Below are 12,102 nucleotides of genomic sequence, written 5' to 3'. Positions count from 1 at the left end.
AGCAGCATTTTCTTTTGAGAATGTCAATGAGTGATGAACTTAAATGCTAATGAGGGCACTTCAAGGTGTACTTTTTTCAGTTGTCCAGGCTTCCTTCTCGCATTCTCCAAGGGTTTGTTCTTATGTGTACAGTTCAGATTGGAGATTACATTACACTGCACGCCCTAAACCAGGGGTGACCAATACATTGTGAGCAACTGGTTGAGTTCAAAGATGGTGTCAGTCGATTGCATTCTCGTTTGAAAAAAAGGCTGGCAGTTCGTCCATCCTTCCTTCCAACTGGATTTACTTTTGATTTACATACAGGTAAACCTGTCAAGCCTCAGCAGAGGAACCGATGACAGAGCTCCTTTACCCTCCAGTGGAGTCGTTAGGCCTAAGCCCCCTAAATAATTTGTCGTTGTTTTATTGAAATATATATGTGTGTATATATATATATATATATATATATATATATATATGGCGGAAAACACTCAGTTGATTTGAAGTTCCGCTCTGAGACCCCCAATTTGGCCAAATTTCAAAATTGTCCTACAGTGGGGCAAATATGTGTTTAGTCAACCACTAATTGTGCAAGTTCTCCCACTTGAAAATATTAGAGAGGCCTGTAATTGTCAACATGGGTAAACCTCAACCATGAGAGACAGAATGTGGGGGGAAAAAACAGAATATCACATTGTTTGGTTTTTAAAGAATTTATTTGCAAATCATGGTGGAAAATAAGTATTTGGTCAGTAGCAAAAGTTCATCTCAATACTTTGTTATGTACCCTTTGTTGGCAATAACGGAGGCCCAACGTTTTTAGTTAGGCTGAAATGCATTGTCAAGGTCCTGGTTGTTTATGGAGTTAAGTCTGCACTCTTTTTACCACTATCTTTGGGGAGACTTCCTTCTGGAGTATCAGCTGGGTTTTTCACTTTACGCATAGATGAGTACAGGAGCTGAGCTCATTCGCGTATGATTATCATCAGGAGATAGTCATAATAATACACTAATAAAAATAACTCCACCACCTTTATTGACCTGAAGGAGTCAGAGCAGTGTGATAGACCGATTTGCCACCCTTAAAAACACACCGCATTCTTTGATACTTCCATCGACCAAGTAACTTGCAATTGTAGCCATTTTCACCCGTTGTTCTACTGTACAAAAAAAAAGACTAAAACAACAACAACAATAATAATAACAATGAATATATGATCAATCTTTTTTAGCTGTTTGTGAAGTTTTGTGCTTATACACTATGTTCACTTACATCCTGTGCATCTCATGGGGGCAACACCCCCACCTGTTCTTAAAACCTAGTGAAGCCCCTGTTACTCTCAATGATGTCTGGCTTTGATTTACATACTTGGCAGATCTTGTTTTTGCATGAGTGACGGCACATGCAGCGTATCCAACTTTTTATTACTACCTCCTCCCCAAGATATCATATTTGGGCCCTTTCAGACTTTTCACAAAACTATGACAGAAAGGTTACGATATGAATAATAATTGATAGATGGGAGTGATCAGGGAAGTAAAAAAAAAAAGCAACAAGAATTGAAGAATAAAGGAGACAGGTGAGCTGGGAACAAAGGAGGGGAGAGGGAAAATGGGAAAAAATACTGTGTAAAGTACAGAAATATAAAGTATAATTTTAATATATTACAGTACTGTATGCAGTTAAAGACATTACACTGATTGGTATAAATCACTCACAAACCTGAGTGCTACAATATGGTTCCTGCAACTTTCTCCATTACTGCGTTTCATCACCATTAACTCGTTTGTTGTTGTGTTGCACTTTACTAAAATAATGTTGAAGGTTCAACTTGTTATTGTTTAAGTGTCTGCCTTAACAGCTGTAGAAAATGAGCCCTCACTATATTATTATATTCAAGAAAACACTTCCATCTAGTGGTCTTTCACAGTGTTCAAACTATTTGACCATTTTTTTAGTCTGAATTCTAACAAATAATGCTAATATTCTCAAAATATTTCTTACAACCCACAAGCTCATAATTCATAACTTGACACCTAGCTTCAATATTGAGAAAATAACTGAGGAAGGTTTTTGCTGACAGAGCCATAGAAATCACATAATAAATTCTCATATCTGATGCCAAGACCAAAGTCCACTGTCACCTCATCTTCCAAAAATGAAATGAATTTAAATGACAATAACATGGTCATTTGTGACCTAAAAAGAATTCTAATATATGCAAAATGTAACAGAAGGGATTCATACAGATCCTAAGAAACACGACGAGAATTTATCACTTACCCACTTCCAATCAACAACATATACAGTACTATATACAAAGAAAATTCCCTCAGATGTAGTTGCTATTGTAGGTTAATACTTTACCTAAATATTTTCTTTTATCAGATCCTTTCAAATGTTGTGTCTACCAAAAAGATTAAATGTCCATTTTTAAGGGCCTGATACTGTATTACAAAACAGGGCACAAACTACACGTATACAAATAATTGGGCTGAATTAAAGCCAGAATTTGTTAACCCGTTTTCACCGAACAATGCAGTTCAGTTCAGTTCAGTTTGCACCAGTAAACATGTTATTTTCTGTCTTAAGAGTCTCAAATATCGTTATAAGAGTCTTAAATATCGTTTTCCCCTCTTTAGGACATAATGGATGACTGTTTTTACAGTGTTAGCCTCATGGCTTGTACTGGAGGTTTATGCTGAGGTAAATTAGCATTTGATGGTGAAAAAAACAAAAAAAAAAGCCAGCACAGGGTCACTCCCTTGCCTTGTTTATATTGATGCTTCTGAACTCTTTGTGACCTCTGCTGAGTTTAACAAATCAGGAATCGTCACCTTTTGTAGCTCAAGCCCCTCCGCATGTTAAAGCAGCCATCACCCCTATTAAGATAAAGTGAGTTCAGGGCCATCGATTTAGCGTGTCCTGTGTGGGTCACGCAGGGTTTAAGACTTTCCCATCATGCACTGGGCCTTGGGTTGGGGATCCTATAATAGGACAAGGGTATTACACATAAATCTACACATGAAGATAAATCAAGAGTATGGTTAATTAGGAGTAATAATTCAATGTTGCACTTTGGCAGGTAAACCGTCTAAACACACACAAAATATGCATCTTTGAAAAAATGCTCGAGCTACTTGTCTGATTTCGCTATTTATAGGTTTAGTATGTGTCAATAAAGTAAACATTCTTTATATTGTTATATAAAATGTTGTCAACATAATCCCTAAATTCCAATACAGGAATCCCTCGCTACTTCACGGCTCAACTTTCATGCCCTAAGGGCATTGCTTATTTTTTAATCTTGTTGTAAGTATCTTGTTATAAGAATAAGAGTTCTACAAACATATTTACTTTATTTACTTCTGCGTATGTATGTACACTTACACACAAGTATCATATGAGTGGGTGAGAGAATGTACAGTGGTATGAAAAAGTATTTGAACTTTTTAGAATTTCACATTTCTGCATAAGATCAATTCACCATCAAATGTGATCTGATCTTTGTCAAAATCGCAGAGATGTAAAAACAGTGTCTGCTTTAACTAAGCCACCCAAAAATTTATAGGTTTTCATATTTTAATGAGGATAGCATGCAAACAATGACGGGGGGGGGGGGGGGGGGGGTAAGTGAACCGTCTGCCTAAGAAGACTTAAAGAGCAATTGAAACCAATTTTTACCAAACAATTTAAGTCATGTGTGTGCCCAATCACTGATGAGCAGTGTTGTTAATCTTACTGAAAAAAAGTAATTAATTATAGTTACAAATTACTTCTCCCAAAAAGTAATTGCGTTAGTAACTCAATTACCTGAATGTAAGAGTAATTAGTTACTTGGCAAAGTAATTGGTGATAATTACTTTTTTTTTTTCTCAAAAAAAAAAAAAAAAAAAAAAAAACATTGGCCACACGATGGGAAGTTTTTTGTGAAGGTTTTTGGTACAATTGGCCCGAGCCCAATTCTTTACCCTAATTTACCCTTTACCCTGAACCAACTGTTAAAAGTTGTTAGTATTGCTCCCACTATTGCATTAGTTCCCTTCTCTCTACTTTCGACATATGTACGTTTTAAAACTGTTTCATCATTTAAAGATAGATTTAAGTCAAGATTTTGCCGATTTAGAAGTATTTTAGATGAAAAGTTACTTAGGTTCGCTGGGAAGGTTTTCTCCAACAGAGCCATTCTAAAAAATCTACTGCTTTAAGATGGCGGCTGTCTACTAACTCATTTAGTGCCATGTCTGTCATTTTGCATCTAGTTATATCTATGTACAGTACAAGGGATATCTACCATGTCTACCATATCTACCACAACATGTGGGCGTAGTTTGTAGGCTATCTGCTACAACATGTATTATTGGAGCTACCTAGCATTGCGTTTTCTCGGCGTCACAACTTTGCCTCCTACCTACTCCTGTTCTGCTCTGTCGTCTCGTTGAGTCCGTCTCCCTCAGACTGTTCGACCAATATAGTAACGCATAGTAACGCATGCCTTTCCGTCCTCAGTAACGGTAACGGCGTTGCCAAGATGAGAAAAGTAATTAATTAGATTACCCACTACTGAAAAAAATAACGCCGTTAGTAACGCCGTTATATTGTAACGCCGTTATTAACAACACTGCTGATGAGTGGTTTAAAGCTGCCCTGCCCACTATAAAACGCTCACCTGGTAAGAATTGTCTTGATGAGAAGCATTGTCTGATGTGCATCATGGCTTGGTCAAAAGAGCTGTGTGAAGACCTGCGATCAAGGATTGTTGATTTGTATAAAGCTGGGAAAGGATACAAAACCATCTCTAAATGTCTGGATGTTCATCAGTCGACAGTCAGAGAAGTTGTCTACAAATGGAGAGAGTTTGGCACTGTTGCTTCTCTCCCAAGGAGTGGCCGTCCACCAAAGATGACGCCAAGAGTTCTGCGCAGAATACTCAGAGAGGTAAAAAAAAAAAAAGAACCCTAGGGTGTCTGCTAAAGACTTACAGAAATCACTGGCACAGTCCAATAGCTCTGTGCACACATCAACTATATGTAAAACCATGGCCAAAAATGGTGTTCATGGGAGGACTTCATGGAGGAAGCCACTGCTGTCTAAAAAAAAAAAAAAAAAAAACATTATTGCTCGTTCGCAAAAAAGCACTTGGACCCTCCACAGAAGTTTTGGCAAAATATTCAGTGGACTGATGAACCAAAGTTGAATTGTTTGGGAGTAACACACAATGTCGTGTGTGGAGGAAAAATGGAACAGCTCACCAACATCAACATCTCATCCCCACCGTGAAGCATGGTGGAAGGAGCATCATGATTCAGGGCTGTTTTGCTGCCTTAAGGCCTGGACAACTTGCAATCATTAATGGAAGAAAGAATTCAAAGGTTTATCAGAATGTTTTGCAAAAAAAAAAAAAACCTGAGGCCCTCTGTCAGACAGTTGCTAAAAAGAGGATGGATGCTGCAACAAGACAATGATTCAAAACAGAAGTAAATCAACTTCAGAATGGTTTCAGAAGAGCAAAATACGCGTTCTGGAGTGGCCATGACAATGTCCAGACTTGAGCCCCATTGAGATGCTGTGGCATGACATAAGAAAGCGATTCATGCCAGACATTTCAGGAATCTGACTGAACTACAGCAGTTTTGTAGAGAAGAATGGGCCAAGATTTGTCCTGATCGATGTGCCAGACTGATTTCCAGCTAAAGGAAGCATCTGATTAAAGTTATTGCTGCCAAAGTGGAGCCAAAAAATATTAAATGTGATGGTTCACTTACTTATTTTCCCCCCTTCTGTCATTGTTTGCATACTATCCTCTTCAAAATATGAAAACCTATACATATTTGAGTGGTTTTAGTTAAAGGAGACACTGTTTTTTCATCTCTGTGATTTTGACAAAGATCAGATCACATTTGATGGTGATCTAATGCAAAAATGTGAGACATTCCAAAAGGTTTTGATACTTTTTCATACCACTGTACAGTATGTATTACAGTATTTATATTATTATAATGTATACATTATGTATGCTATTTATATTAATATTTTATTTGTATGTTTCAAACTATTCTTGAATGTTCTAATGAGAATATATACATTTATATGGTATTATATGCACTTAAATACGCAGTATATACACACACAAAAAATTGTATGTTAACAATAGGGGGTGTGGCACAACTTCGCGTTTGCCTTTTTTTTTTTTAATTGAGGGGACAGTGTGTCTTCATTTTTGTTATGTACAATTACCTTTCCTACAGTACAACATAAATGCCCCTGGCAGACAATGATGGGCGTGTAGGTCAAATATGTGTCACCTTCAAAAAAATTGGTTAAGGTGTTCAAAATCAGAAGTGTACCCAACTTTGTACCCCTGGAGTACGTCACCTTCCATTATTCCAACTGTGCGTAAACCAAAATAATATTCAAATGTGACTTTAAAGGCTAAATCACTGATAACCAGCTCAAAGAAACACTTCTAAATCTTACCTGAATCCTTGTCCATGAAAATGCAGCAATGAGTCTGTAGTAACCATGGTAACACCTGTGACACATAAAGACATCTGTATACAATAGTACAATACAGCTGAGTCACTCCAGTGTACATAGGTTTAGTTACAGTGGGAATAATGAATGGTCCATTAAATTGGAGATCATGAACTTAATGTTATTGATAAACTGATTCCCGTCCATTCACACGTACACGCATGCACCATGTCACTAAGCAGTGCCATATACAGGCTCTGCACAACTTTCGTGCATGGCCACGTGATTTACTGCTCATAACAAAAACATGCTTTGGGTGAAGATTCGCGCGGTACCTTCTTAATGGATGACATGTTCCTCATACAACGAAGGTCACTTCTTCGCAAGGCTCTTCCCTCGCCGGCGATTGGCGATCATGTCGCTCTCGTTGTGTCCGCAATGAGGTCAGTAATCCCCGCTGAGTACCTGCGCGTGAATCCCCGTCGCGGAGCCTGCGTGGATGGTCCGAAAGTCTTGAGACATGTGCGTGGATCGACTTGTGCAGCGCTCGTCCAGATGTGGTGTGCTCTCCACCTCGTCTGACGCCATTTTTCACCCCGAAAGTCTGCAACCGCACTAGTGATGATGTTGTGACGCAATCACAACTTCTTGGGCTATGGGGCGCCGTTTGGGTAGCCTATTTCTTTAGAGGAGTGAGACGCGGTAAGCACTGACTCCTTTTTTTTTTTTTTTTTTTTTTTTTTTTTTTTTTTTTTCTAAATACATATCTGTCCTTGTTTAGTGGTAATATGGTGTGCATTTTTCATATAATTCAATAAAGATTTGTAAATTGCACTCAGAGGTGGGTAGAGTAGAGTAGCCAAATATTTCACTCAAGTAAGATTAGCGTTATTTCAGAATAATATTACTCAAGTAAAAGTAAAAGTAGTTATCAAAAAATTCTCAAGTTCAAGTAAAAATGTATCCAGTTGAAATAATACTCAAGTAATGAGTAACATTGTGAATAAATGCTTATTTTAGTTTTTAATTTAAACAATGGTATTTTATTTCTCTCAGCACTAACTTATCTAGGAAAGGCAAATTTATTTATAAAGCACAATTCAACACAAGGCAATTTAAAGTGCTTTAAATCACATGAAGATCATAAAAATCACATTAAATCAGTGGAACGTAAAAACAAATACAATCGAAACAGGAAATAAAATTATACATACATAACAATCGCATTTAATCACGAATAGAATAAGAAAAAAATGAAAATAAAAAATACTACTACTAATAATTGAAATCAGCAATGGAGATGAGGCACAAGCGGAATAGAAAGCAAATAGATTGAAATATATAGATAGTTATGGATATGCTGTGCTAAACAAGAGCGTTTTTAGCCCTGATTTAAAGGACCTAACAGTTTGAGCATACTTCAGACCTTCAGGTAACCTGTTCCAGAGGTGAGGAGAATAATAACTAAATGCTGCCTCACCCTGCTTGGTTCTTATTCTTGGAACACACAGGAGACCGGTTCCAGATGACTTTAGCGGTCTAGATGTTTCATAGGAATCTAACAAATCAAGCATGTATTTTGGTCCAAGGCCATTAAGTGTTTTGTAGACGAGCAGTAGTATTTTGTGGTCTATCCTTTGACTCACTTGAAGCCAGTGTAACGATTTCAAAACCGGTGTAATGTGGTCCAGTTTCCTTGTATTTGTGAGAACTCTGGCTGCAGCATTCTGTACTAGCTGCAGCTTCCTGATTTTTTATCAAGACCTGTAAATATACCGTCGCAGTAGTCCAATCTGCTAAAAATGAATGCATGCATAAGTTTTTCCATGTCTTGTAGAGTCAGAAGCCCCTTAATTCTGGCTATATTTTTAGGTTGTAATAAGAAGATTTAGTGACGAACTTAGCTGGCTATCAAATTTTAGGTCTGAGTCAATAATTACGCCAAGATTTGTGACTTGATTTGTAGCTGTAAGTGACATTGTGCTAAGGTGCCTGCTTATCTTTGACCTTTCCTTGATTGGCCCGAAAATGATCTCTTCTGTCTTTTCCACATTTAACTGGACTTAAGTTATCTATAGGAACTGTTGTTATAATGATACTGTACAATAACCATTACATAACCCCACCAAGCCAAAGAAATTCATGAAAAAAAAAGAACATTGAATTCCGGGTGAGAGAAAAAGAAAAAAAAAAGACAGAAATGAAGCATTATTTGTCCAAAGAGCATGAATGCCCTCTAGTGGAGAAAATAGTTCCTAGTTTAACAATGAATACTGTAGTTCCCTCATAGTTACTAATATGAAAATAAAAGGATCATATCTCCGGTTTTCCGTGGTCATTGGGTGCCAAATAAAAACTGGGAGAGAGGTTTAACTCCGCGCTTTCGAGTCATGTTGAGAGCAGCACTGTATGTCAAATACTTCATTTTTTACGGCGCTTTAAAAACGCCTGGTGATTGAGCAGGCTGGCGTGAAGATAGAACGGCAAAATTGCGTTGGATTGGTGTAATGGAGTTATGTGATTATTGTTGCAACGTTTCAAATTAGTAGCTACTCTTGGCATCGCCAGCAAAAAAAATCTAATATGTAGAATGAAAAGGAAAAATGTAACGACTCTTGTGTAGCCCAAAGTAGCAGCGTAAGAGTAGCGTTCTTTTCTTCACATATTTACTCAAGTAAAAGTAAAAAGTATGGCTTAAACTACTCTAAGAAATATTTTTCTCAAAAAGTTACTCAAGTAACTAACGGAGTACATGTAACGCGTTATTACCCACCTCTGATTGTACGCTTTTACTGTACAGAAGTTATTTTTTGTTAATTTTGCCAATGTGATATAATGGTACTATAGTTGAATGTATATCAAGTGTTTTCCATCTTTGCAAGTCTTTTTGACCTAAATGAATTAACCAAAACATTACAAACACTCCTAAAAGTTATGCAGTGTGTTTTTACACAAATTGAACATGTAAATTAATTTCCGGTCAAATCTATAGTGCATTATTTATAATGGCAATATTTCAGTGGTGTGGCAGCAAATATAAACAGAAAAAAGGCATGTGTAAAGACAAAGCACAAAATGTACAGCATTAAGTCTTGATTTCTAATCGCAGGCGTTGGTGTGAAAGAGATGCTGTTATAATTGCTGCCCCAAAAGAATGACATCTTTTGGGTGCGATGCTGTAGTCTGTGGTATACTGTTTTCCTACAAAATTGGACAAATCAAGAGAATGCCGATAAACTTGAGAGACTGCGACTAAACTTCATCATCCAAGATGAGAATGCCACAAAATGGGATGCCATTCCAAATGCACTAAGTATGTAACCAGGCTGGTGACCAGCGTAAAGAAGGGCTGCCGGACTGTAGTGTATGTTTTCGCCACATTAGGCTGAAGTTCTTGATTGTTAATATAATAAATTAGGAAATTAATAGTCGCTGTTTGTTCACATTTCAGTCATCCAAACCACCAAATCAGCGACAGCAAAAAAAAAAAAAAAAAAAAAAAGATATCTAAATAAATATTTCTCTGTGGAATAGAACATTTGCCCTATTTAAAACACATAAAACCAGAATCAAAACCTTAAAACGCAAAATAAATTGCAAATTTTCATCGCTAGGTGGTGATACTTTAACGTCGTTGCCCCTTTCTCTGTCCAAGGTACTAATTTACATTTCGCTTGCTGACGTGGGTAAAAATTTTTGGAATTCATTATTCTATACATTATAATGAATTTCATTTAAAATAACTTATTTTTTTAGACAGAAATTTTCTTTCTGAAAAGTCATTTTCTGTGGTTTATTTATGTATTTTATATAATTATCGTTTGATATTGTATTGTCTTTTATTCCCTTATGACCATTTAAAAGTAAATTGTGACTCTATATCTTTAACTTTTGTCAAAAGGTAGTACAATTACATCAAGTAGATGGTATGGTTAGCATTAAAGAACTCATTTTGATAGAGCCTAAGAATTTCAATAAAACTTAATTTAACGGATTTGAATAATAAATACATAATATGTAGGGGTGAAACCGCGAAAGTGGTTAGATTTTCTGACATAAAGGTATATTAAGAGCCAGATTTTTTCGTGGAGGGTTGTCAACCCTCCTAAAACTACAGAAATGCAAAAAAAATAATAATAATAATAATTTGCTTTTGGCAGTTATACCTATAACACACAATAAAACCCGACAGGTTTTACGCATGCCATTAGGCTACCGCATTACACTTACCGAAACAAGGCATACATGATAAACTGATTTTCGTCAAAATTGTATTTTTTCAATGATGTGCAAAATAATCATTCACAAAAACACCAGTAACGCCCACCTCAATCTCCTAATTTTTATTTTCCGTCATTTCCTCACATAGAAATGCAAAACCTAAATTTTAACTACTTACATAGGATGTACAGTACATTGAAATTTAAGATAATGTAAGCATTGACTGATATATTAAAAAAACCATTAACAAATAAGTATAAATGACTTATATTATGCAGTGAAATGGAACATATTTTGAAAATCACACAAACATTGACTTTTTTTATTATAAGGAAATAAATAAGTAGCGTAACATAAATGAACAAAAAATATGTCCAAAGTGCACACTAACTATATTGCCAAATGTATCAGACAAGCATTTTTTCATTGCAGTAAAAAAATGTTTATAGCATTATTGTGTTCAATCTCACTTTATTTATATTTTTTACCACAAGAACTGCTTGTAATGCTTAATGTATCATTTATGATTCAAATTAGAGAACATACAGTGGTAAGAAAAAGTATTTGAACCTTTTGGAATTTCTCACATGTCTGCATAAAATCACCATCATATGTGTTCTGACCTTTGTCAAAATCACACCGATGAAATAACAGTGTCTGATTTAACTAAAACCACCCAAGCATTTATAGGTTTTCACATTTTTATGAGGATAGTACACAAACAATGACAGAAGGGGGGGCGGGAATAAGTAAGTGAACCACCACATTTAATATTTTGTGTGTGTATTTTTTTTTTACCTCTCTGAGTATTCTGCGCTGAACTCTTGGCATCATCTTTGGTGGACGGCCACTCATTGGGAGAGAAGCAGCAGTGCCAATGCCGATTGATGAACATCCAGACTTTTAGAGATGGTTTTGTATCCTTTCCCAGCTTTTTACAAATCAACAATCCTTGATCTCAGGTCTTCAGACAGCTCTTTTGACCGAACCATGATGCACATCAGACAATGCTTCTCAACAGATACTTTTTTATACCACTTTATTTACAAATTAATTTTAAAATGTGTTTATTATGTTTAATGACCACATAAAGCTATTAAGTTAAAAATGTTCTGGTCATTATTTCTGGGGTCAGGCATTATAAGATGGAATATGTTCTGATCCTCCCCATTAAAGCAAATAAAATAAGCCCCTTTCTCTTAAAGATGTGATCAATTTTCCGATGCAGCGCCCTTTTTTAAATCACATTAATTCAACAAGCTTCTTTTTTTCTTGCTGTCCTAGAAACGTGCATTTGAACAAACCAGAGCTAACTATCCATGCTGATCACATGTCATTATGTCAGCCAATTGAACGTACATATGGAGTCCAGGAAGGGTGGTTCGCTGTGCACATTGACGCGGCTCGACAGACTCCCACTGAGA

General features: G+C 36.4%; 2 protein-coding genes across 5 annotated transcripts in view; one reads left to right on the top strand and one right to left on the bottom strand.

Moving 5' to 3' along the window:
• Positions 1 to 7,079, bottom strand: part of dlgap2b (discs, large (Drosophila) homolog-associated protein 2b) — a 168,630-nt gene extending 161,551 nt beyond the window's left edge. For 3 of the 4 annotated variants that reach the window (XM_057823420.1, XM_057823421.1, XM_057823422.1), the window contains exons 1-2: positions 6,793 to 7,079; positions 6,461 to 6,515 (exon numbers count right to left, since the gene is read on the bottom strand). In XM_057823420.1, coding sequence (XP_057679403.1) covers positions 6,461 to 6,515; positions 6,793 to 6,819 — 82 coding nt within the window. In that variant the 5' untranslated portion in view covers positions 6,820 to 7,079. The remainder of the gene's footprint in view (positions 1 to 6,460; positions 6,516 to 6,792) is intronic. The other variant, XM_057823425.1, reaches the window with a different exon arrangement.
• LOC130907904 (cytospin-A-like) overlaps positions 1 to 12,102 on the top strand; it is a 176,822-nt gene that overhangs the window by 143,984 nt on the left and 20,736 nt on the right. The gene's annotated exons all lie outside the window — the stretch shown is intronic.

Source organism: Corythoichthys intestinalis, chromosome 19 (genome assembly GCF_030265065.1).
Source record: "Corythoichthys intestinalis isolate RoL2023-P3 chromosome 19, ASM3026506v1, whole genome shotgun sequence".
Lineage (NCBI taxonomy): Eukaryota > Metazoa > Chordata > Actinopteri > Syngnathiformes > Syngnathidae > Corythoichthys > Corythoichthys intestinalis.
Note: the sequence above shows the minus strand (reverse complement) of the source record. Positions and strands in the feature narration are given on the sequence as shown.